The 27,514-nt window shown below is 36.7% G+C and overlaps 2 protein-coding genes across 2 annotated transcripts; one reads left to right on the top strand and one right to left on the bottom strand.

Annotated features, from left to right (window-relative positions):
- Nucleotides 1–218: 218 nt before the first annotated feature.
- Nucleotides 219–21,190, bottom strand: LOC308702519 (uncharacterized protein). The gene is made up of 5 exons (XM_081385438.1): nucleotides 21,053–21,190; nucleotides 15,277–15,600; nucleotides 5,156–5,467; nucleotides 1,715–1,817; nucleotides 219–1,159 (listed from the first exon to the last, which is right to left on the bottom strand). Exons 1-4 carry the CDS (start codon nucleotides 21,165–21,167, stop codon nucleotides 1,723–1,725), a joined length of 846 nt encoding a protein of 281 aa, XP_081241564.1. The 5' UTR covers nucleotides 21,168–21,190; the 3' UTR covers nucleotides 219–1,159; nucleotides 1,715–1,722.
- Nucleotides 21,191–23,248: 2,058 nt separating this feature from the next.
- Nucleotides 23,249–25,062, top strand: LOC308702657 (uncharacterized protein). The gene is made up of 4 exons (XM_081385665.1): nucleotides 23,249–23,525; nucleotides 23,678–23,983; nucleotides 24,136–24,426; nucleotides 24,619–25,062. Exons 1-4 carry the CDS (start codon nucleotides 23,477–23,479, stop codon nucleotides 24,768–24,770), a joined length of 798 nt encoding a protein of 265 aa, XP_081241791.1. The 5' UTR covers nucleotides 23,249–23,476; the 3' UTR covers nucleotides 24,771–25,062.
- The last annotated feature ends 2,452 nt before the right edge of the window (nucleotides 25,063–27,514 follow it).

Genomic DNA, 27,514 nt, shown 5'->3' with positions numbered 1-27,514 from the left:
TTTAAGTATTTCTTGCATTATATAGTTCAGTGTTAGTCTGATGCCAGTCAGATCCCATTTAGTAAAAAAAAAGGTGGTTAAAAGAACAAATGACCAACTTCTACTGATAAGACTTAAGATAAAACTTTGCATAATCTTTCTTTTTGCCTTGGTCAGTTTCAGCAACTTGCAATCCATCCACACTGTTCACTCTGACAACATATAAAAGTCTTAGTTTTATCCAGTTTTAGCCATTGGCTTTATTGTGTATTTGCACATAGAACAATGTATGGAAATACTAATAGAACAGAAATTACACTTTACACCTATATGATCAGTCACAACTCCCCATGTAAATAAGATTACACTAAGAAGAAACACCAGTTTCAGATTATTTATGATATATCTGCTTTACAAATACCTGTGATACAGAAAAATTATAAATGAGAAGGATTCAGATTTAAGACAAGAATAGGAAGTCCAGGCAACAAACAGTAGTCCACAATAAAATGAATAAAAAAAAAAATAAAAAAAAAATCATGGATTCATAAAATCACATTTTCTTTTGTATTTGATTCATTTTAAAAAGAGTTTGAAATATGAATCAGTTCAGTAAGATCATATAAAACAGCAGTATATCTTTACTCGTGTTAAGTGAACTGCAGCCAGCAAACTATTACTCATGCTCGCACTCAAGCACAAAATGGACAAGAGACTGATTGTGATTCAATGCCCTGATATACCCACCGCAAAGGTATTTTTAGTTAAAATTAAAAAGACTGTGAGACTATAGTTTACATTAATCCCTTCTCTTTGCATGACACATTGACATTACAGTACATAATAGCTCTTTCGGCATTATCCTGAACATTGTATAAGCATTCATTTAATGTGTCATAGAACGGAAGAAAGGCTCTTGGGAGCGTGTGTAAACGGCACATACTCTTGAATCTTTTGCATTAAAAAAAATGAGTCTACAGGCTTTCATGTTTCATTACAATCATTTCAGACATTGACAATAAAAAAAACAATTAGGTTTATATAAGAAAATTGTTACATATATCTACACTGATCAGTATGTCATGCAAAGCATGTTTACATTGTTACAGATTATTACAGGTTGATTCTCCTCATTACTCATCCTGATCCTGAGTTTGATTCACTTTATCTTCACTGAAACCTGTTATAAAAACACAGAAATATTCACAGTAAAAACACCAAGTTAAAAAAATGAAAACAGTAATGAATTAATAATAGTGTTGATAACAATAATAATATTAGCTATTTGTTCTCCTGCATTACACTTGTTTTTGTTTATAAGCCTGCACCATTGTAATGTATTTCACACTGTGGAGAATATTATGATTTGTAAATTTTAATTTAAATTAATATTTGTTCTTTAGTCTTTTATTTCTGATATGATGCTAATTAATGGAGAGTGATATCAACACTGACAGTTAGATTAAATGGATATAAAAGGTCTTACTGACCACTGGCTCAGGAGTCAATCATTTTTTTTAATTAAACAATCAATGGTGCAAATGACTAAATATTAAATGGCTAAAATATCCAGCAGCATTGTTCTTTGATCAAAACACCACCAGATCAGCTCTATTTGTGTTAATGATAAGGTTGGCTGTTCTGTCTAAAGTAAAACAGCACAAGTTGTGTGCTGTATTTAATATGTCTGTATTAATAGTGTTTCTTTGTCAAGTTGTTTGTATGTAATACTTACACCGTTACTTATTCTTCTTGCAGTAAAAAAACTGTTACAGCCCAAACCATCAGAACAACACTGGCACCAGATATTCCTGATACAGCACCTGAACGATCTGAACCTGTAATGATAAAGACAGACATTAGTTTGAATATGTATGATCTATAACACACACTATAAACATCAGCACTATATAACCTGAGTGTAGATCTGATACTGTAATGATAAAGACAGACATTAGTGTGAATGTGTCTGATCTATAACACACACTATAAACATCAGCACTATATAACCTGAGTGTAGATCTGATACTGTAATGATAAAGACAGACATTAGTGTGAGTGTGTCTGATCTATAACACACACTATAAACATCAGCACTATATAACCTGAGTGTAGATCTGATACTGTAATGATAAAGACAGACATTAGTGTGAATGTGTCTGATCTATAACACACACTATAAACATCAGCACTATATAACCTGAGTGTAGATCTGATACTGTAATGATAAAGACAGACATTAGTGTGAATGTGTCTGATCTATAACACACACTATAAACATCAGCACTATATAACCTGAGTGTAGATCTGATACTGTAATGATAAAGACAGACATTAGTGTGAATGTGTCTGATCTATAACACACACTATAAACATCAGCACTATATAACCTGAGTGTAGATCTGATACTGTAATGATAAAGACAGACATTAGTGTGAGTGTGTCTGATCTATAACACACACTATAAACATCAGCACTATATAACCTGAGTGTAGATCTGATACTGTAATGATAAAGACAGACATTAGTGTGAGTGTGTCTGATCTATAACACACACTATAAACATCAGCACTATATAACCTGAGTGTAGATCTGATACTGTAATGATAAAGACAGTCATTAGTGTGAGTGTGTCTGATCTATAACACACACTATAAACATCAGCACTATATAACCTGAGTGTAGATCTGATACTGTAATGATAAAGACAGACATTAGTGTGAGTGTGTCTGATCTATAACACACACTATAAACATCAGCACTATATAACCTGAGTGTAGATCTGATACTGTAATGATAAAGACAGACATTAGTGTGAATGTGTCTGATCTATAACACACACTATAAACATCAGCACTATATAACCTGAGTGAAGATCTGATACTGTAATGATAAAGACTGACATTAGTGTGAATGTGTCTGATCTATAACACACACTATAAACATCAGCACTATATAACCTGAGTGAAGATCTGATACTGTAATGATGAAGACAGACATTAGTGTGAGTGTGTCTGATCTATAACACACACTATAAACATCAGCACTATATAACCTGAGTGAAGATCTGATACTGTAATGATAAAGACAGACATTAGTCGCTTCATTCCACTTATTTCTGCTGGCTTGCTCAATTGTGCCGTTGACAAGCCTTACGACAGCCTCTGGTCCAGACAGTGGAGACTCCGCTCCCAACTGGCCAGCTGTTTGGGACCACTTCGGGGTCGCACAGTCACACCTGTTGCCTCTCCGGACTCATTCCTCTGCCACAGCTGGCCCTGGGGCCCCGCAGAAATGCATTCCCCAGTGAGCCTTCTTGCACTATGGTGCTAAAATCAGGAAGAGTTGGAGCAGGTCTTGTTAGCTGCCCCTTATTGGCCAACCGACCTCTCCTCTCAACAGCCTTCCTGACTCCTTCCTCTGAGTACATTCTCAGGGATGGGGCATGATAGGACCCGCGTCTAGACTTGGAGAGTTCCAGGTCTGGTTCTAAGTAGAATGGGATGCAGAGGTTCTGGTTACTACCGCAATAACTTTTATGCCGTAGAAACCATCACTTCTGTGAGCACCCTCAAGTGAGGCTCCCTCCCCTTAGAAGTGGAACCTATTCGTTGAAGTGAGTCTTCTCTTCTCTTCGTGAGGAGATCCCGAAGGTGTTCGATCACTTCAGTTCTCCCTTCCTGCTAACAGTTGGAGTGAGGCTGTCTCCTACACCTCAAAATGTTGTGACCTCTATAGTGACGCACATCATGATGCAGTGGATACAAATGCAGGGGGAGTGTGACTTGATCGTCAGGTTCCTGAGGGGAGCAAGGAGAAATAACTGCCTTGCCTGCAAGAGTAAATAACTCTTTACCTTCTTGGGACTTATCTCTGGTGCTACTGCACTGCAGAGACCTCCCTTGAGCCCTACAGGCAGTGAGTTAAAAATTCTGTTTTTAAAGAAACAGTTCTCCTGCTTGTTTGGTCTCTTTCTAGAGGGTAGGGACTTGCCCGAATTTTCGGTCAACGAATCGCGCCTGGAATTCGGGCCGGCTAACTCTCATGACTCCTGAGACCCCGGGCTGGATATGTGCACAAATTTCCTACCTCTCCTACGGGACCAGGTGGTGAGCCTGCAAGCGCTGCCCCGGAGGAGGCAGACCCAGCCCTGGCTTTTCTATGTCTGACCGCTGAAATGAAGCCAGTTTCACTGTAAGCATGGTTTGAAGTGTTCAAACCGTGCCATTCCCCTCCTATGGACTGGATACGTTTGCAATTCTTGCACCAGTTGAGTACCCTCTTAAACCGAACCCTGTTGAGTTCCTCTTTACCCTTCAGCAAAGGATGTGGCGGAACGTCCGAAGCCAGGCCTATCACTCGTATGCACTGGTGGAACCCGTGTTAGGCTGGGTCCATATGTTGTGATCCCTATGACGATCCCATAAGTGTATTCTTCCACGGTACGGCTCCCTGCGGCGAGCCAGTGTCTTCCCTCGGTAGAGTCCCCTCTGCCATCACTGTCGGTTGATCCTCCCCCCTGTTTTAGGCTGGAGTCATTCCAGTGACATTCCATATGTTGTACTGCCCAGTTTTCCGCCCAGTCCAAATGTGTATTCTCCACATGTTACCTCCCTTAGGGCAGGATGTGGTTTCCACAGCGTCCCTTCCTTCCTTGGCAGGGTACGCTTTCCCAGTGGTCCTGTGGAACAGTATTTGACTTCCCTGACCTAAGCTTTGCACTTCTCCGCCTCAAGAGTTGCAGGGGGTCAGGAGGCTTTCGTCCAGGCACTGGAAGGTGGCAGCTCTAGTGGCGCTTTCCATAATAAGATCCCATTCAGTCGACGTCGACTACGTCTGACGTTCTCGACTGAAAGGGAAGGTCCTGGTTGCGTATGCAACCCACCGTTCCCTGAAGGAGGGAACGGAGAACGTAGTCCCTTAGCCACTATAGCTGGACCACCGCTGACTCCGAGTTACTCTCGGCTGCTGATAGTGATCAAGGTCTATTGGCTGAGATGTTTATAGGGGTCTGCTAATTGTCACACATGTAGAATGTGTTGTTTATGTTGTCAAATGTAATTATTTCATGCATATACTTTGAAACCATTTCAAGTGTAACTTTCTAAATATCTAAATAATTTTTAGAGCACAGATGTAAATAAGATGTTGATACTGAAAGATTTTATCTACTCACTCTTGACAGTAACACTGATGGTCCTTTCTAAGGTGTGTGAGCTGCTGATCATGTTCAGATGATAATCTTCAGAGTCTGTGATTTCAGAGTCACTGATGATGAGGGATCCAGATTTTTCATTTAGCTGGAGTCTGCCATTGAATTTCTTATCACTGGTGTCATATAATGACATCTGATTGGTTAGTTTTATGATTTTTGCAATGACATGGTCTTTAAACTTCCACAATATCAGATCATATATCTGTTTATCAATAAGACCAGTGCGTAGAGTGACAGATTCTCCTTCCTTCACTGATACTATCTTCATTTCATCTGTCACGACAACAAACACATATGAAGAACATTATTATTACGCATATGAATAATGATTTTCTAATCACACAGTTAAGTGTTCTTTGGTTGATAACTGGCAATGTCCAAATTAAAGAACAAGCAGCTCATTTCAATAAAGATCAATGAAATCTACCAATACACAAACAAGCAGATTTGCTGATTGACTATTTACACTGGATCAGCAAATTAAAAAATCACTTGGCTTGGCAAACAATATGTTCATATAACATCGACCTCTGGCATTCCAAATAAACTAACATGAGTGGAGAAAATTCTCTCCTTCTGTCACATGCTCTCTGTTCTATTACAGAATGTCAAGCGCAAAATAGTTTAGAGTCTGTGGTTCTTCCTCCATCACTGATATTGTCGTCATTTTACCTTTCGCAGCAACAAACACATGAAGAACATAGATCAGTGGTTCTCAACTCCAGTCCTCGGGACCCGCTGCTCTGCACATTTTGTATGTCTCCCTTATTTAACACACCTGAACCAGATCATCAGCTCGTCAGTAGAGACTCCATGAACTGAACTGAACGTGTCAGATAAGAGAGACATACAAAATGTGCAGAGCAGTGGGTCCCGAGGACTGGAGTTGAGAACCACTGACATAGATTACACATATGAATAATCCATTGAATAACTGTTTTATATCTGGGTATGATTGGTGTTAAAAGTTGTTATTACCCCAGATATTACTGTTTTGTCATAAAATAAATCATTTGTTGGTTACACAATACAATACGGGTGCACTAATATGCATTAATTCATGCTTAACTAATGCACAGATAATCATGTGTTAATGTATGACTCATGAGGAACTAAACCATTAATTAATGATTACTGCATCAGCAACTAATAAAGATTCTAAATGATTGATAGATTAATATGAATTGTTATTAATTAAATGTGTCATAATGTATTCATTCCTTAATAACTTATTTTGTTAACTAAAAGTGTCAATTAGTGTCAGTTAATGCATTAATTACCACAGTTTGTCAAAGGAATGTACTTCAGCTTCCAGTTGTCTGCTTTAATTAATCATTAACTAGAGCTGCAAATGTATCATTATGTTATGACTTGTTGAGGCACATGACTATTAACTAATTGTTAAGTAATATGCCATTTATGGGTTTTGACAGTTTGCACATGCAGTGAATGTAATGTCGGAGAATGTACTTGAAGGATATGTGAGTTGGGCTGCACACTATCAGCACACCAGAATCTGAACTCCTGAAGCTGTTACACTGTGTTTAAACTGGACGAGACCAGCTGTCATGACAGACCATCGCAAGTCCATTTGTCCTTCGTAACAGAACTAGCACAAGAGCTCTGAGTAGCCTATACGTCAGGAATATAGTGTGGCATCGGTTTACTGTCGGGGTTTTATCGTGTAGCGTCGCGTCGCATCCAGTGTAGTATAACTGACTATAATGGACGTTCTATTGTCTTTGTCCAGTCTAGACACAGTGTTATGAAATAACAGTGCTCAATCGCATATGTTCAGTGTTCCACAACCTCAAGATTAACCTGACATAGTCCTGTGCCATGAACAACAAGGTTCATCGGACTCAGTGAAATCTTGGTTGTAGATGGTTGGAAATTGAAATCCATGGCTTAGTGTGGATGTCAAAACCAAAATGGCATATTACTTAACAATTAGTTAATAGTCATGTGCCTCAACAAGTAAAGTCATAACATAATGATACATTTGCAAATCATTAGTAAATGATTAATTAAAGCAGACAACTGGAAGTTGAAGTACATTGCTTTGACAAACTGTGGTAATTAATGCATTAATTGACACTTTTAGTTAATAAAACAAGTTAAGGAATTAATACATTGACACATTTAATTAATAACAATTCATATATTACTTAATTATTAATCATTTAGAATCTTTATTAGTTGCTGATGCAGTAATCATTAATTAATGGTTTAGTTCTTCATGAGTTATACATTAACACATGATTATCTGTGCATTCGTGAAGCATGAATTAATGCAGATTAGTGCACCCGTATTGTAAAGTGTTACCCATTTGTTTTTATTTTGTGATTTCAATGACATATTTCAATGAGTATTGTACAGTATTGTACAGATCTATACATCACTTTTGCAGCTTAGATTAGAGTAGCTGTTGTTTTTCTCATTGGCAGACAGAGCGCAGAAGTGAGAGGCAGTGATGGGGAGGAAAGTAAAGCACAAGTTCTCTGGAAAAAGTAACCTGCTATGACACCGTTTATTTTCAGTCAGGGAGAACAAAGAATTAGATGGTGCCAGTAAAAACTGAGCTTGGTCCAGCTTGTTCCAACCTCTTGCAAACGGTGACTTGCATTTAAGAGATTAATTTCCTTCATGCAGTTCTTATATTTTGTTATTATACATGTCCATGAATGTCCCCACATGACATTTTTCATAGGTATTAGTATAATAAGGATTAAAAAAAATTCTCAAATGGACATATGGTATAAAATTGTAATTGTTCAGGTCTTAAAAAAAAACCATTGAATTTGACGTAACCTACTGAATACCTGGAACTGAAAAAAAAAACCATAATGTTTGGTAATTTTGTCATATGTTTTCTATGAGGTGCAGAGTTTTTTTATGCAGGGTCACAGCTCAAAAAAGACAATTTATATATATGATGTAATGTATATTCATTGGATATTTGCTACACCACCCCTGGACCCTGTATAAATGCTAATGTGCCCAAATAAAAGCTGAGAAGGATTTGTGAGTATCAATTGACATAGTTCATGACTCTGTCCCAGGCCTGTAAATTCATTCACTGGTGAAAGAAACTAAGAATGAGGCACAGGAAAAAATAATGGAGATAAAAATCTAACAGTAAATTTATGTTCATTTGAGCATGTTACTGTTTACTAGAGTTAGAGTCAATAATAGAACAGAACAGCTACTCACCAACAGCAATATATAATTTTCTGTGTAAAATCATACTGATGGTGTTGATCTCCATTTTATAACCTCCAGACTGATCGATGCGGATGTTTTTGATGTTGAGGTCTCTGGTTTGATCATTCAAATCAATGTTTCTCCATCTCGTGTCAACAGGGCTGTTTAATCCATTAACTTGCGCGAAACCATCGCTGGTTCCAAGGTTTGTAAATTGTATTTACTGAAAGATTTTGCTATCAAAATTTTAATGAATATTGACAAACCATACGTCATTTGAAAGTTTAAAGGCTCGATCATCGATATCTACGATCATAATGTCACAGTGGCAACATAATTTTAATTCGTATCAAGAATTCGCAACAATTCACACAACATCGAATCTGAGAGTTCTGAATTATTTTTTGTCCAGTGAAAATGGCAGACGAATTCAATAAATACAAATACAAGTGTAGTTTTAATGGCAATAAAGCAGAGTTTGTAATCATTTAAGAAATGTTAGTACCAAAAGTGTTGATTAAAGAGGAATATTGATTAATTCGACTTTGTTTACATAACATGTCTTCAGATTTAATAATAATTATGTAAATTTTCCAGTGAATTATGAACACCAATGTTGTTTCAGTGGTAAACGCTATATTGCCACATTTGCTTGTGTCTTAGGAACACAATAGCCCCGCCCCCATCATTCTCAGTGCAGTGCTGACATTCAAAACATTCTAATAGCATCACCAGCTGTTGGGACATCCAAATATGCCTGACCTATAACTGCACACAGGAAGCCAGAGAAAACCAGTAAAGTTTTGATGGATGGAAAATGTAGCCAACAAATACCATTACAGAGAATTGTTTGTATTCCACAATCAGCCTTGTGTACATATTCAATTTTGTATAGCCTATAGGTGTTTTAGTACTGTGTTCTTACTGTAGGTGTGTTAAATAATTGATGCATCACTGGTGTAACAAAACTGAATTCCAAAAATAAAAAGTGTAATCAAACATTTTTTTCTGAACACAGACTGTCTGTCAATGACGCCCCTGCTTTTTCCAAACAGATAGTCCTGCTCCAAACACACTTCATTGGTTGAGCCTATACAGTAGTGTTGCTACTGTATTTCAGACTGCTCTGGATGTTCCCATGTTTGATAGCGCCACACAGTCACAGTGTTAAACTTTTCTGGGAATCAACCAATACAAATGGCTAATTTTTTAGTGGTCTGCATATTAAAACTGGCCGCTGGGACATATCATTTGGTTTAGCACATATAGAAGGCCTGTGTCCTCTGCTGAACTAGTTTTAAACACAGGCAAAGACGTAAATGTTTGCAGACTGGAGGGAAAAGTATATTGGTGGATGCACAATGCTGTATGAACAATAGGGAACATGTGTAAATGTGTACCAACTATAGGTAACAGAATGCTGATGGCAGTATATTGCAAAATATGAAAGCAAAGTAAAGAGACGTGAACAGTGGAGGCAGACATAAATATTTTAACCCAAAAATATAGAGAGAATGACATGGCAGTGGGGCAGTTTGCTGTAAATCAGTCATAATGCAAAAGAGAATATGAATATGAGAAGAGAAGAGAAGATGACAAAAATTAAAGGCTGGAAATAGATTTGAACATTTGGGAAAAACCTTTGAGGATGAACTGAGAACGGAAAAGTAGAAATAAAGGACAGACAGAAACCTCCAGTCATGTGACTTTTGTGAGTGTTTCACTGTGATTGTGCTTTTTTGGTGCCAGCGAGACTGTTTCAGAAAAAAAGAAAAGAAAAAAAGAAAAAGCATTTATATGTTGTGATAATAAATTTCTGCTTCAATAATTGTGTTCAGTTGTGAATAGTGTTGTATTGCGTGACATTTCATATTGATGGAATCTCCAAGTGTCTTTCTTTTTCCAATGTACTTTCACTAAGAAAAACAAAACTTACTTATGTTTAGTGGTGCCCCTTTAAATTTAAATGATATCTTGTTCAGACATGTGGCTTTAATCTCATTGCTTTTATAAGTTGCTCTGGCACCGTTTCATATATTTATTTCTAAATGTATTTTATTTTATATTAATGGATCAACACTTTCCAAAATATTTAAGCTTCTCTCTCTGATTTTCTATAGTAGGGTATTTAATTTTGATATTTGAACATCAAACTGACAACTCTCTTCTTTATAAAGAGCCGTCAGTTATGTCTGTAGTCCAGAGTGTTCATGAACTGTGACTGTTTTAGTCTGTATAAGTCATGTTTGGGTTTGAGCTCTACTAGAGGGGGCGACTGTTAAAAGGTTAAGCGATCAGTGTTGATGACTTGATCTCCAAACTTCCACAGTATCTGATCATCTCTCTGTATATCAGTAACACCAGTGTGTAGAGTGACAGTATCTCCCTCAGTCACTGATACTGACTCCACAACATCTGTCTCAACAAGAAACACACGAGCAGAAGAAACAGAAATAGTTTAAAACAGAAAACAAGTTTATAATTTCCACACAGTCACAGTTACTTGAAATAGCAATGTGAAGAGGAGTCAAAAATCTGAGACTTAAAATTTGAATAGACTTTGCTCCTATAAAGTCATCTTTTCTGTTTCAACAATACATTCAAACTGCAAAATGTCATCTGCTCCACACCATAAACGCACACACGTCATCTTTGTCTGGTCTACAACCAAGGCTCACCCAAGCTTTGGATGTTATTCTTACCTGAGATACCTACTTTCGTGTTGTTCCCTTGCCTGTTTTCGTCTCGAGTTCTCAGTGTGTTCTTCTAGACCCTGTAAGAAGAAACACATTCTTATTTCAGTTAATCAGCGATCCATTGATGTGAATGTGTCCGTGCGGAGTGTCCGTACCTCAGTCAGACTGTTCAAGCCTCATCCTCATCTTCATGATTGTTGTCTCCCTGCAATATACTTTGCTTGCCATTTATTTAAAAGGATGTGGAGTTTACCGGGATATGTTAAATAGGGAAACCAGGGACCAGTATGTGGACAAATTTTCCTGTAAAATATCCCGTATTTTAATACCTTACTCTCATAACATTAATGTTAGCCCTTCCATCGGACCTGTCAGTCTCTGTACTGTTGTCCTGTTGCTACCCCCTTGCCCTTCCAGCGAAACAGATGTTTTCAAAGCATCGTTTTGCTTACTTGAAGGCAACCTTAGCGTGATATTGGCCTTTTTAAGATAACAGCATGGTTGTTTTGAGAGCACGATTTCATGCCAATCTGTAAGTAAAGTCACGTTAGACCTAGCTTCACAACTCGCTTAGTTAATGCTGCAGTTTTGTAGTACGAATTTTTGCTGTCAGCAGAGGGATAGCAACAGAAAGATGAAAGTTAAAATTTTTATGTTTCGGGATATTTTATAGGAAAATACTAAAACGGGAAGACAGCGGGAAAAGAGCTCAAATGCGTGAGAAACCCGGAAAAAACGGGAGGGTTGACAGCTACTAACTCCACTTTTTTGCCGATTTTGTCCACATAACCTTACTGGTCCCTGGCTTCCCTATTTAACGTATCCCTGTAAATTCCGCATCATTTTAGGGACTTTAATATCTCTTTTCTTTCTCCCAACTCTGCTTCTCCTCGTTCGACTTGCTGTATGTTTACATTCGCGAGGCCATCAACATGGCCGCCACGCCAAGTATGACGTCACGACGCCCAAGCCCTATACGCAAGCGTCACGGGCGATGCGTAAAATACAATACACAGTGACTGCTCAAACGGGGTAGTAGAGTCATACCTCTGAATGCCCGTCTATTTCGCTTCAAACGCTCGCTTTATAACGCTCGAATAGGACGCGCGAATGGATTCAAAATGTTCAAGCATCGAACTAGACGCGAATTTGACGCTCTATTCGCGTTTGGTGTGAACGCTGCATAACAGGCTGCGATGTCAAGATTGCAATGCTGGAATGTGTGTGTGTGTGTGTGTGTGTGTCAGAGAGAGAGAAAGGCACGGGCGCGATCGATACAGTGGAAACATAAAAAAATACTCCGTCATTTATACTCCTCCAACAAACACATATTTTAGGCTGGGGTAAACTGCACTGAGCGGTTGAATGCGCTTACTCGATCCGCCATGTTTTTTGTTTTGAAAAGTGTCTTATTTTACCCAGAATGCATTGCAGTGTAGTCCTACTTAAGATAGTCAGAGTCTTAAGTGCTTTGTGCAACGGTCTGATGTAGATGTCTATCTGAAGATGTCTGAACCAGCCCCAGACCTACACTGATATGCCACAACCATGAGCATTCAACTCTGCCTGATTGACCTGTTTTTCTCCCTCTCCAAAAGGAGGAATACTTCAAAAGATTTCTTAGAGCTGTCTTCCATCGTGTATTTGGATAATGCTTTGCTAATGAAAATATTTTATATAGGTTTAGACGAGCCCTATATGCCATGGGATGTTAACACTTGCGAGATGGAGCAATATATAAATTATGCTCTCCTGCTTAGTCGATCTATCCCCAATAAACCCCTTATCCTTTCTCTAATTCTCGAGCCGGTTCCTGAGATGGAAATTCCAGACTCTGTTTCAGATACTTAAATACTGAAATTAGAGACTGAAATTTCCGAGTCCACGCCAGTGAGAGAAGTTTCCGAGTCCGTTCTCGTGAGTGGAGTTCGAGTCAGTTCCAGTGAGTGGAATTCCCGAGTCTGTTCCAGTGAGAGAAGTTTCTAAGTCCGTTCCAGAGACAGAAATCCCAGTGTCCGTTCCAGAGAATGAAATTCTAAAGTTTGTTCGAGAGACTGAAATCTGTTCCAATAGTTATACGCAGCTGCTGCTGTGTGTGTCTGGGCCACACACACACCTGTAGTGACCACCTTTCCGTCGAGGAAATACAGTTGACGTGTGTTTCATAAACTTAAATTCAGAAGACAAGTAAAGGAAATCAGAGCATGATCTAGTTTAACTACAGTCAGATTAGTTAAACTAATTTAATCTAATCACTACATTTCTAAGCACTACATTTCCCATCATCCTCCCTGGCTCCCACCTGCACACACTCCACAATCACCCGCACCTGTTAGTAATCACCCTCATCTGCACCACACCATAAAAGCACACACCACATACATCATCTTTGTCTGGTCTACAACTGTACAAATAGGCAGAGGTGTAAAGTCCAGGCGTCAGAAAGTAGAAGTCCTGCCATATGTTTATTCCACCCATGAACTCAGCCAGCTGATCTCCTGGCTGAAAAACTGTGCTAATTAGCAAACCCAGGTGATTGGAACAAAATACTGAGGAGGATTTTTACTTTCTGAACCTGGACTTTACACCTCTGCCAATAGGGCACTATTAGAGGGGACAGCCATTTGTAGTGGTGTCTGAAACCATAGTGGACGTTACTGAGTGCATTCTTTCAATCCCACAATGAACTGTAATAACGAATGTACAACCGATATACGCTCAACGGCTAGAGAATACCCATAATGCACTGTGAGAGTCGCACGCTGAATGAATTCCCGCGTCTCGCCAGGAGCTGGCGCCGCAGCTGGATCAATCATCCATTTTCCAAACCGCGCTGGTCCAATGTAATATCATACAGGAATAAATTCATTTTTAATTGATTATTAAATTGTTTAATTATAATTTATATGCTAGTCTCCATGTCAGAGTTCATGATAAATCTTTTCATTACTACTGGAGATGCCAGTTTGCTAAGTTTTAAAGTATTATTATCAAACAGTAAGCACAAACTATGCAAAATCGGCAGAGCTTCCGGCGCACTCAGTGTCCGAATGCGCTCACTCGTTTTCATCAACTCCTTCAAGTGGACTATATTAGTTGAGTAATGTAGGGAACAGTAAATGAGGGTATAGGGGGCGATTTCGGACACAGCATAGGACTCATCTAAGCTTTGGGTGTTATTCTTACCTGAGATACCTACCGTTGTGTTGTTCTCCTCATCTCCACCCCTGCCTGTTTCCATCTCCAGTTCTCAGTGTCTTGTTCTAGAGTCTAGACCCTGTAAGAAGAAACATATTCTTATTTCAGTTAATCAGCGATATACTTACCTTGCCATTTATCTGATTGAATAAAAGTTTGTTATTGTTTCTCACTACTTACAACATCTCGAGTCTGTGTTCCCTGAAAAAAACTTAAGCAAACCATAACCCTTTTTATTTTATTTTATTTTATTTTATTTTATTTTATTTTATTTTATTTTATTTTATTTTATTTTATTTTATTTTATTTTATTTTATTTATTTTTTTGGTGGGGCAGTGTATTTCTTACTCCTCTACTCTAGCATTTGGTTTGCTTTGGATATTGTTAAATGTTTTAAAATGCTATACAAATAAATTGTATTCAGTAGAAACTGGATTAGGTTATAAAATAAATCTAGAATTTCTTATTTTAAATGTACATCTCACACTTTAATCCAACACTACCTTTCAAAAGGATTTCAATATATAGCCTCACATATGATTTGAAACAAATTAAAGGCTTTTTGTTTCTTAGAGTTAGAATAAATCTTCCTAACTGTATCCTAGTCTCGTGTGGTTAAAGAAAGAGATGGAAAAAATATGTCAGGAAAGAGAAATTAATAGACAAATTGTAATTCAATACAAAATTAATTTTGTAACACTTGGAGACATTTGATTTGGTCATTTATAAACGTCTATGTTTTTTTTTCTTAAAGTTGACATAAAAATAGCATAAACCTCTTGGGATAATGTGAAGTATTTTTAAATAATTTACTGACATTTACGCTGAATTGGTATTTTTTTACTGTTGCTGCTGTTTTCTAACTATTCAATTTACAATAAATAAATAAATAAATAAATGCTTAACCCATAATAATAAAACATGTAATCATTCCACTGCAACTAACCTGTTCAGAGACAATTGATTGACATAAGTTACTCACCATGTACAGTAACTTGAAATGTCTTCAGTTTAGCATCTGTACTCTTCCTGATGTCTACACTATAATGTCCAACATGTTCAGTTCTGATGTCTGTGATGGTCAGAGATCCAGTCTGTTTGTCCAGCTCAAGTCTGTCTCTGAATATCACATCTTTTGTATAGATGATTCCATAAAATGTTTCCTTCATTTTAGCAATGATTTCATTACCAAACTTCCATATTATCTCTTCATCTCCCTGTAAGTCTGTAGGATCAGGGTTTAGAGTGACAGAATCTCCCTCCATCACTGACACTGTATTCACTCCATCGGTATCACCAACCACACCTGAGGAACAAAGAGGAACAGTTTTGTTATATAATAGTGTAGTATTTGTTCTGTAAATACATTATATTAATGAAAACAGTTTCTTAGGCAATGTATTGTTTGTTTACAGCTCTATTCCTCTACTGGTACGGGTAAATGACAATGTTACACTATATTTGATATTATAGTTCCACGTGTTTAGGCAGTTCTCTAAAGTGATCCTTGTCATTCACATTCATGTACAGTACAGAAGGGATATTATGAGCTCATCTATGGTCAGTCCCTGAACTTACTTTACTTTATTCTCTCATACTGCTCCATATTCTTGTGCCATGATAAAGGGGCAATGACACGACTTGCTTGGTTTTTTTTTGTACCCAAATGTATTAGTACCTTTTAAAATAATTTGATTAATCTGTGACATGAATCACTGTATTCTATAAAACCTATTTAGTTTGAATTAATTTTCGGTACAAATAATAAATATTATTTTATGTTTGGTATCTTAAACCCCTAAAATGTCAGGTGGAGCAACTGTCCGTACAAATGAACAGACTAAGATAACTATTTAAATTGGTGGTTTAATATTAAGAAATTCTGAATAACATGCTATGGCATGATATTATGTTTTGAAACCATTCATATAAACATATTTTATAACTATCAGTAGTTTTAAAGCTGTTGAGATAAAAACTTTTGTCTGGCAATTTGTATATTCTCAAATTTCAGGGTGGCACAGTGGCAAACATGGGTCTTTTATTATGAATTGACAAGATAATAACAGTAAACATGATAATGCATCAACCAGAGAAGCCCAACTGATCATTGTGGCAAAGAGAGAAGGTTTCATCTCTCTTCAATTCTGATAAAAACAGTTACTTTCAAGTTTAAAATGGTACACTTTCCAGGTGACAACCATTGTAGAACTAGGAAAAGGCTGTTTTATCATAAACTTCTTCATTGTATTTACAAATCCTACACTGTAAAAAATGTTACTGCTATTTACTTAAAAAAAATATGGTAACAATATTACACATACTATTTTTGAGTAGTTAAGCTTGATTTCATTCATGGAATCTACCTGAATAAATCATGTAAAATGCCCTAATTTAATTAGACATAATGAATTAAAAAATTTTAGTGAAATGTGCTTTTTTATTTTAAGTATTTTTTATTCTCAAAATTGTGTGAAGTCAAGTGAATGAATATGACCTGTTTATATTTAACTATGAGATATATTGTTTTATAATAAGACTGTATGCTGCTAGGACAGCACAGAATCAAACTTGTTACTGAACTATCATTAGCAGAGCTATTGCTACATGTATAAAATAACATGCTTCAGGATATTTAAAAAAGCAGTTACTCACAACCTAACCATAAGCCCTACTCTTCTGCACAATGGTAACTATCAAAACTTTAACATAATAGATCTCTTTCAAATGTCAAACATACCTGAACATTAAACATTAACAGACGTTTCCCTTTACTCAAAAACACATGAAATAACACTTTATATCAAGATTTACTCTCCATTTCCAGCCATGTGCAAAGCATGCTGGGAACAAACAATGGTGTCGCATAAATGAGCTAATTCTCTTAAAATAAATAGGTAGCTCCTTTTCCTTAATTTTTTTAGGTTTATCAGTTCCTCAATTCAAGCCTTAAAATTGTGTATGTTTCCTTAAAAAAAATAGGAAAATGTATCTCTTGGTGTTATTAGTGAAATGTTCTCAATATTTTCAACAAAAACTGAACCACAATTTTCTTAATAAAATATACATAATATTTTTAATGATCACCTCAATTTTTTTAATGAAAATTACAAGACTCATGATTCATTTTTTACAGTGTATGTATGAACTTGCTAGTACAAGCAAAAGCTAATCCAGGCATCCAAGTAGAAGCCAGTTCAATGTAAAATTATTTGCAAAAGTCAAATGATGCAACTGCAATGAATGTCCCTATATGAAATAAAGCATTATTTAAGCTAAATAAATAATAAATGTATCATTCTATTTTTTAATTATAATTTTTTAAGATGTTTACACTTTCAATTACTATTTTTTTTTTATAATTTTAGATACCTATTGTATCAAGTAAAGAAAAATCAGTTAGGTGTCTTTAACTACTACTTGTCAGCGGCATGTGCAAAAAAACTTTATTTAACAATTGAAACTTGTTTAAACATGTTGTTCCTGACTCAAAAATATGCAGTGCATCATCTTAAAATTTGCTGTTATTTAGATTTAAAAAGACTTGGCTTGAAACGTTACAGGCTTTAACCAATTTTTTTTTTTTTTTTTTTTGGTCAAATTTCCGAATTTTCTTTGCAAATAACTATTTACCATTAAACAAGTCACTTTACTGAGCTTGATCTCAGTCTCCTAATACATAATTTTTGGCCGAAATCTGGTGCATTTACATAATACAGCAATTTCTTACAGTCTATAGTTAACAGTTGCTTTGCAAGTTTGTAAATTTAACTTGACACAAGTTTTCAGTGTCAGTAATGCAAGTTAACAGATTTTTTGCATTGTGTCACTTGAAAACTAAGCCTACTGTGACTTGTAATTTCTACAATACATGCAAATTGTAAAAGGTATGTGGCAATATTAGTAATAGTAGTAGCCTAATATTCATTTAAACAGCCTGAAATATACTGTTACAAAAAACAACAACAAATAAAAAACAATGTTACTCTTAATGTAAGGATGTGAAAACCCAAGTGCAGTTTATTTACAAATCAAAACGTGATCAAACATGAAACAAAAGCATGGCTTGGCATGAAACTCAAAACTTAACCATGAACATAAGCAGGGGCTAGAACATAGACATAGACGTACTAACAGTGGATACAGAAACAAAACTTGACAAGGAACAAGTCAAACATGAGGGCTTAAATACACAATGACAAGACAAGGGACACTGTGAACATTATCAAGACAATCAACCAATCCGAACATTACACATAATGCCTGGTGCACACTAGACAACTTTAAACAACGGCAGATCGCTGTGCTGTTTAGACCACATGACTTGCTCTGGAGTCTTGAAGTCGTTGTGGTGTTCACACTACGTAAATAATCTGCAACAGGGGTGTGGTGTTCTCTCAAGTGGGGTTTAATAATGCATTGAGTTAGTGTTCAGTAATGCACATGATTGTGCTGAATCATTCTGTTATGTTTAATGAATGTTTAATGGATCTGAATGGATCTACATTTCAGGCACCTATATGTCCCACAATGCATATACATTTGGATGCTGCATTAAACAAATTCTTAATGAAATAACATTTTTTAATAATATATCAACTCCATAGCAGATTCCAAGTGATCAAGGGCTTAGGACGTTCCAATTCATCCCATTACAGTTTCCGCCAGTAGTGGGCGTCGTTTAGTATTTCACACATAAAGATTGGTGAGCGCGGTCACCCGCAGATTTGCAAGCGATTACCGATATGCAATATGAAACCGAAATCGCGACACTCAGATCCACAAACCTGTGTCGCGGTGTGGGAAAGCAGAATCGCGTTATCCTTCCCGTCCAGATCCAATGCTACCACATCTGTAAATTACTATTAGTATTATTTGAAGTTCACATTATAAAATACGCAGACCTACACCACAAAGCTAGTTGAGGATAAATTCTTTAAAATTGGGCAATTCCAGCATAATGTGACATTTGCAGTCAAAACTTGAACAATAAATTCTCAGAAAATGCATTATAATACCAATATATTTAAACGTCTGTTTATATATCCATACTCCCTTAATAAAGGAGTCCAGACATTAGACAAATATCAGTCTACACATGCGTTTTATAGCCTATTTAATATGAGGGAAATATGTAACTTTTAGGTGGAAAATATTTTTTGTAATTCTATGAATTACACTGCGCAAACCAAAAGTAATACTACCCACCGGATGAATACTACCCACTGGACTGCTCTCCACAGAACATAAAATATTCATTTTATTTAATTTTTCGTCTTCGAATTAGGGGAGACCGGGGACAGTTGTAACAGGGCATGGGTGCAACATGTCATTTTTCTCCAATCAGAAACAAGCTAGAGTGATGTCACTCATAGACCCTCCCCCCACCAAGAAGACAGAAGACATATTCAACTTCTGCTGCTGCATTTATTGAACAAAACTTGTTTTGGAGGCATGAAAGTAAATGTATTTTTGTCATACTGTCCTGACATTTTGTATGAATTAATCAAAACTTACTTTGAATTATTGCTTTGTTGACTTCTAAGTGACATGGTTAGCATGTGTCAAAGTCAGTGTGTCTAGCAGGAATATGATGTTCTGTCATGGCTGATAGGGTTGGAGACGGTTGCAACAAGTTATAAATTGCATGTTTAATAAAAGTTTGTTGCATTGCAAATTGTTAAATTCTTTCTGTTTGACACTGAAATATGGAGAGATTGAATATCATCTGTAATTCCTGCACACTGAATCTGTGTAGGCCTATGTTCTACACATAAACAAAACTCAATAACTGTTATTTGATAAATATCACTAAATAAATAAATAATAGGCTACAATAATATTATTTTATAAATAATACTATAATATTATAGTAGGTCTAAAACAGTTAATATTTTCAGAATTCTATACTCATTGAGACAAAAAGCTAAAGTTAATTAGTGAGATTTAAGGTATTTTTAACATGTTGCAACCCATCCCCCCTCCCTCCCTATTTTTATTCTGAGGTATAGGCTAAATAACGTAATTTCATATTTGTATTTATGTTAAATGACAGAACATGACTCAGCAGACAAGGATGCATGCTTTGCAAAGACACGCAAAAGACTGAACAAAATAGCACGATGCATACATTTTATTTGCTGTTTTAATGTAAAGCAATTCCTATTTACCTTTTTTGGAATAAGCATATAAAAAAAAAAAAAAAAAAAAAAGGTGGGGTTGGTCTATATAATGTTATAATAACAGGTTGTAACAACAGTCATCCAATAGCGAAAATCACGAGCTGGTGGTAGTTTATGGCAAGTAAGCCTAACCGCACCCTGTATGCCTTAATGACAGCGACAGAGCAATAGAGAAATTGAGTGATAGATTGAGAGAGTGATTTATTGTTCCGTTCAACCACTAGGCCTACATGCGTTGTCATGCGTTTGCACTTTGCAGTCATGTAAAATAGTAATGCTCATAATAGCCTATTGTAGGTCGTCAGCACACTAGTTTGCACTACTTACACACAGTCACACACGTGTTCAAACTTACCCCAAAATACGCTTGTAATGTTATTTTCATCTGTCACTATTCGCAATGTGAGTTATCACAACGTCCATTTATAGAAAAGTGATGCATGCTTGTGTTTAAAAAAACTGTAGATATATGTGTAAAAAAAAAAAATAGATGTGATATTCCTACGAGAATAACAGTCTGTTCCGGTTTATAGTGAAACCGAAAGTGTTGAATTAATACAAATAAAATTGACTTACCTTGCACGAGTAATAAAACCCCAAAAAGCAAAGTAGTATCCCTCATATTGGTGTCGCTTCTAAATGCGTCCAAATTACAACGGCAGTGATTCGGGATATGATGGGCTCGTAACATACCTTACAAGTCACGTGATTTCTAGAGAAAGCGGGTGTGTCACGTCATACCATTTCAAAGTGTACTTTGACTAGATAAAAAAAGAAAAAAAAAGAAAAGTAAAAAAAAAAAAAAAAAGGTGAACCTTGACTAGGCCAAAAGTATTTTCACAGACAATTGACTATAATATAAAATGTTTGTTTATTATGTGTTTGTGATCTTTAAAAAAAAATAAGAATAATTAAGCTAGTATTGTAGCTAATAAAGCTGTTTTGTTAAAAAATACTATTGATTAATTGGGAGGTGGTCTCTTTTTAAAGAAGTCTGATGCTAAAAGCCTAACAAATGGAAATTTAAAATAAAGACTAAAACAACTTACATCCACTGAGCAGTATTTTTTATTTTTATACATTTTACTTGGTTAATATAGAATGTTCCTTTATAGATTTCATTACCCACCCATGCAAAGAGAAGAGATATGTTAATTTGAAAAATCTGATGGTAATAGGCTACATTTGTATTGCAAAAAAAAAAAAAAAATAAAAAGTATTAGGCTATTCCTTGCAATAAAAAAATGCTTTTTCACACTGTCATCATCGTTAAGCCCTACTTTTAACCCTGGTTAAAGGAATGTGTCCCGCTTGTAAATTAGAAGCAGGGTTAGCACCACTTTTCACCCAGGGTTATGAAGCCCTGCTTAGGATGAAGGATTAGCACTGCTTTTGTGCTGTTAACCCTGCATTGCGGTGCTGCTGCTAAACTTGTACAGTGTGAAACAATACAGCTAGATGCGCAACCAACAACCAGTCGCGTGTCTCATATTCACAATTAGGAAAAGCTGCAGACTAGCCTGGGGAAACCCAGACGAACTTCCGGCAAATTTAGATTTGCTCTGCAAGTCAGTCTGGCCAAGAGCCCATTCAAGCCATTTCCAATCTTTCCAAAATCTTGCCACCAATCACAAACGTTGAGGCGGGCTTTACACGATGACGATCACTCTGATTGGTTTTAGGTCTATCCAATTGCGCCCAGAGGCATTTGAGCGACGTCCATTGGTGACGCCCCTTTGGAATTGGGCTGTGAATAAAGCTTCCCCAGACCCACTCTCAGTTACGACTGAGCAGGGTCTGGTGTCAACCAGGGTAGCTGCAGACTGGAGATTTCAAAAATGGGGCGTGAACTCCAAAAGTGGGCAGAACCTCCAAAAGAGGGCGGTGTCTCCACAAACAAAGACTTGCGCCATTGGCTATGGTTTCATCCAATTGTCATGACTTCAAAATAAAAATTCGTAAATTAAAAATAGTTTCTAGTTGATCTAAAATAAAACATTATTTTTACTTGTGGAAACGTTTTACTGAACTTTACTCAGTCTACAGGCTGCAGCTATACCCATATTCACATGCTTTGGACAGTTACGGAAACTCTGTGCGTTGTATACGTCGATCGAGGGGAAAAAAATCTAATGGTAACAGAAAAGGTGACAATTGGAGTGAAGAAGAGACCGCTTCATTCTTATCTATATAGTTCGAAAAGTCCATTACAAGGATAAACTTGATAGTACAATGTGCAATATTAGAGCTGTTATGTAAACATGTCACATGCCGCTTCGTCCAGTCAGTGACACTGACGGCAAGTATGCAAATAAGTACATTACATTCAACCACAGAAAGAGTGCAGAATGTCATGATTAAGTGATGAATTCAATATTAGTAAATACATCATACACATTTTTAAATCACACTTAATACATGTTAACAACATTAAGGGTCAGTTTGTGTCTGCTGAGAAACTGTCAGACATCTACAGCATGTGGTCTATTGGAACTCAAAGTGACAACATTTTTTGGTCATTATGAAATGAGAAGTGGGAATAATTTTGCAAAACACAGCATAGCCTAATAGCAGGAGAGCTGTGAGTCAGGGAGTAATCCCTGTTAAATGGATTAATAACGATTTTTATTGTGGAAACAAGCTATAAGCACAGGTTCCTATAGCATGGTGATATAAAAGGTGATAAAAAGCGAGATGCGAAAGTCAGCCACGACACCAGTATCTTTTGTTCTTACTGACGCGTTCATGTAGATAGGCTACACAATCACGCGCACTTCACGGAAGCGCGCAGACTGAAAGAGTTTTGTTCCCTGGTTGGCTGAAGAGTTCTTTTTTTTTTCTCTCTCTCTGTTTTACTCACCGCAAATTATCAACACAACATTTAAGATAATGAAAAAAATGTGAAAGACGCGATTCTGTCGTGTTTCATGAACTCGACCGCAGGTTTTTTTTTTTTTTTTTAGACATTTTGTACGGAACTATCTCAAACGGTGGAAGAAAATGATCCACGCTATTGTTTTGTTCTGTTTATGTTTTTTTCCTCATATTGGTGAGTTATAAATTTATTTATGGCTTCAGTGTTAGTACAGATTAGATGACATGCTAGCCTATTGTTTAAATCGTGCAAGGATTAAGTGTTTGCATTATTTAAATATTTACTTTTACGTTGCATAATTATTTACATTTAATTTTGATCTCTAGGCGCTGTGACAGAGATGGCAGTGATGGAGGGAGATTTCTTCACTCTCCGCACCGGTCTAACTGGCCTACAGAGCGTTGATAAGGTCGAGTGGAGGTTTGGATCGAGTAGAACATTAATAGCCTCAATAGCGAATGGGAGCATTGAATATGGTGTTGATAAGAGATTTAGAGACAGACTACAGCTCGTGAGGCTGAATGGAGATCTCACCATCACAAACGTCAGTAATGAACACAGTGGAGCTTATAAACGAACTATCACTATCGGACTTAATGAGTCGATCGAAGAAATCCGAGTCACTGTTTATCGTGAGTATAAAATATGTTCGCTAAATCGATTTATTTTTGAAAAATGTGTATAGGCCTAGTAAAAGTTTTTTGTTTGTGACTGACATCGCAATAAACTCTTACAGCTCTTATACCTTCATTCTTATTCTTGGATTTTTTTTTCTTCTCTCCAGCTCATTTGCCTGTTCCTGTCATCACCAAATACTCTCCTCAATGTTCATCGTCATCATCAGTGTCCAAAAGTGTGCTGTTGTGTTCAGTGTTGAATGTGAGTCACGTGACTCTCTCGTGGTACAAAGCAACCAGTTTAGTGTCCAGCATCAGTGTGTTTGATCTCAGCATCAGTCTCTCTCTACCTCTGGAGGTGGAAAATCAGGATAACAACACATACAGCTGTGTGCTGAACAATCCCGTCAACAACCAGAACACACATCTGGACATCAACAAACTCTGTCACACACCAGGTAGGACAGTGGTGATAGTGTTTCTTCACAGTGTCTCGCTTACTGATACCTTTTCAATAGCTTGCCAACCATTTATAATGTTTATTCAGACGTTTATTTGTCAGAATTTCTGTTGTTTTTCTGAGGGTTTTTGAAAATAAGAGAGTAGAGTCTGTTTGATGCAGTTTTTAAGAAGTGCCCACTTCTTTCTAGACCACTGGAGTCAAAGAGCAGAAGCCGTGATCCGATTGGTCGTCACTGCTGTGATGGGCGTGGCTGCTGTTGCTGCTGTTGTTGTACTGGTTTACGACATCAGATCCAGAAGAGTTGAACTGGAGAGGAAAACTAAGTTCATCGAACAGTAATGTACCTGGTATTGTAAAACAGGAATAAGCAGTGTCTGTCTTTTTTTGTTTCTATCTCTTTCATTTGTTTTAAAACAATATCTTTTTTTACATTTAGGCCCCGAGGACCAATGGTCTGAGGACCCTCTTGGAATTGTTGTTTTTTTATTCATGTGTTTTAAAGAGAGTATCAATATTCATAATGATAATGATGCATTACTGTTTTAATTTTATTTTCTGATATAAATCCATTACAATTGACTCCATTTAGATTTATTAAAAAAAAGTCATGAAATAAATGCCTAATAACTATACTATGTGTAGTTGATTTTGTCATCTCATACTCATAACAGTTCATGTCAAATGTCAAATGCAGGCTAGTGCAACGCTTCAGTTGTAACGGTCAAAAAGTGTGAGATAAAATGTTATATTTGACAAGCATTTACGTTAGAAATGTTAAATGACCAATATCCAGGGATGCAAACGACGTTTGTCAAATTACAGAGTTTTGAGCTGAAAAAAATTGATAATGTGATTCATTTGGTAGCCTGTTTTTTTATGGGACTTGTTCTGAATAATTATAAATTTCCTTGCAGCTGTAATAACACATACGCATCTTACTGAGTAGTCAGTGCAATTCAGTTCACTACCTAAAAATTCCCCCAGTAGCTCCCAAAAAAGACTGGGCAGACGCTCTCTTACTGGAAATCTGTTCTTCCCACATAGCACACGTCTCCAATGTGTCTTATAAAGAGCACTTTGTCTGGGAAGCATCTGCTGTGTGCAAACATCTAATAAACGTCTTTAAAAAGTCAGTTTTACATACATTCTAAACCATAAACATCTTGAAAACATTTTGTAAATGTCTATTTAACATCTGACAGGAAACGTCTCTGCGTTGCAGATGAGCAATCACTCGCACATCAAATAGACGTCTCTACGATGTATGTGTTATCTGGGATTCATTTCAGTCTAAAGCCATCAGACATGGGCTGCGTCTGAAATCGCATACTCTCTTGAGCATACTTGTTTTAAATAAGTCACTACGCGACCACTTAATAAGTATGTTCTATATAGTATGAGTGTGTGTAGTATGAATGTAATACTGATGTACTACATTCACCATTTTGTCATTATCATGTAACCTGTTAGAGTCAGTTGCGCTCCACGTCCAGTCACAAATCCTCTCCCGTGGCCTCATGGGATAGTAAAGTGTCCATCATATCCACACTTCAGAATCCAGTCATTCAGGTACTTTTTGCCTACTCTTTCATGAGTAGGTTTTTGTGAATTCGGACATACTTCTCTTGTCACATACTGTTTTTCGCCTATATAATAGGGAAGTATGCGATTTCGGACGCAGCCACTGAGACGATTGAAACAAAGCAAAAAACTGTTGTTGCCATTTCCTGAGTAATTATGTAACCTGCAGAAATTGACACGTAACAAAATACATTTTAAAAAGTTTACTTTTTGCTCTATTATTGTTATTGCTCAATATATGTACAGCTTTGTGGCAGCATTTGTGAATTTGAATTGAGTGAATTTAAAGTACTTAATGTTACTTGTTCGACTTCTATATTAAGAAAGCCAGCATTCATCACTGTTTAGAAAAAAATTAGGTTTAAAATAAAATACAAATTAAAATGAAAGTGAATAGGACACACAATCCCCTAAACTGGGACCACCCCAATTTTACAGAAATTATAAGCAACATGGCAAATGGCATTGAAACGTCTCTAGTAACTAGGTCACACAAGTCACTAGAGGGAGCTAGTCACTAGGTCACATAAGTCACTCGGCGTTTCAGGAGCAAGACAAGCATCCCATCTGAGGTCTAAAAAAAGTACTGTCAAACATCTACAAGATGTGGTCTGCTGGAACTCAAAGCGACAAGAAAAAAATTGGTCAGTATGAAATGAGAAGTGGGGAAAATGCACAAACAATTACTGTGAAGATTTGAGGCATGTCAGTTATTTAGTGTCTCCTTTCAGGTTTGGAAATGATGGAGAGGTTTTTGTTAATGCTGTTGTTCCCTAGCCAGGGCCTATAACTGCAGTGAACAGAAGATGCTGAAAATAAACCACAAGAACCAAGACAGTCTGCATTCATTACATTTAGATCAGAGAACAGATATCCGTTTAAGATGACTTACGTTTAGGATCTTTATCTTAAAACAATTCGAAACATGGAGGAAAGACAACACACGATCACAAACAAGCGTAATTTTGGTTGTCTGATGTTTGGTGAAGGGCTTCTTTTACTGATTTCATTAATCTCGAAGTATGACTTCCCCTCAAAACAGCACAAAATAAAAACAGTCAAATAAGCCTAGATAGTGAATTCTACTCGTGCAAGAAACATCTGGTTTCCACTGAATGTTTTTGACACTCTTGTAGCTCAATTTCTGAGTCAAAGTGAAACTGCTGTGGTCTGAGTCAGACTGACCCAAATGAATGTGGTTTCTGTTGAGTGGACAAACGTCTCACTCTTGTTTACTATTGCATGTGTGTGGATGACTGATGGGTAAATCTGCAAAGACATTATTTTCCTACACTGATTCGAAAAAAATTATATAAAGAAGTGAATCCATCAACACTTTCATCGCTGCATACCCTTTGTGCATTCTTTAACAGCTCATATTTCTCATATGTTGCCTAAAACAGCAGTACATCAAACCAAACAAGTGCTGCAACATTCTGGAAAGGATGAATAACACAACAGCACCTCAGAAAGAGAGCTGTCAGTGGTCAAAAGTAAAATCG

The sequence above is a fragment of the Scardinius erythrophthalmus genome, assembly GCF_964197995.2.
Source record: "Scardinius erythrophthalmus genome assembly, chromosome: 14".
In the NCBI taxonomy this organism is placed as follows: domain Eukaryota; kingdom Metazoa; phylum Chordata; class Actinopteri; order Cypriniformes; family Leuciscidae; genus Scardinius; species Scardinius erythrophthalmus.
This window is presented reverse-complemented; position numbering and strand designations above follow the sequence as displayed.

What these genes read in the sequence shown, in the direction of transcription:
- LOC308702519 (XM_081385438.1), bottom strand. Translation starts at nt 21,167, where the DNA reads ATGTTACGAGCCCATCATATCCCGAATCACTGCCGTTGTAATTTGGAC. An exon ending in GGTTTTATTACTCGTGCAAG is followed by an intron (nt 15,601 to 21,052) that starts GTAAGTCAATTT and finishes TTTGTTCCTCAG; the next exon opens with GTGTGGTTGGTGATACCGAT. An exon ending in ATTTCAAGTTACTGTACATG is followed by an intron (nt 5,468 to 15,276) that starts GTGAGTAACTTA and finishes TTGTCGTGACAG; the next exon opens with ATGAAATGAAGATAGTATCA.
- LOC308702657 (XM_081385665.1), top strand. Translation starts at nt 23,477, where the DNA reads ATGATCCACGCTATTGTTTTGTTCTGTTTATGTTTTTTTCCTCATATT. An exon ending in ATGTTTTTTTCCTCATATTG is followed by an intron (nt 23,526 to 23,677) that starts GTGAGTTATAAA and finishes TTTGATCTCTAG; the next exon opens with GCGCTGTGACAGAGATGGCA. An exon ending in CAAACTCTGTCACACACCAG is followed by an intron (nt 24,427 to 24,618) that starts GTAGGACAGTGG and finishes ACTTCTTTCTAG; the next exon opens with ACCACTGGAGTCAAAGAGCA.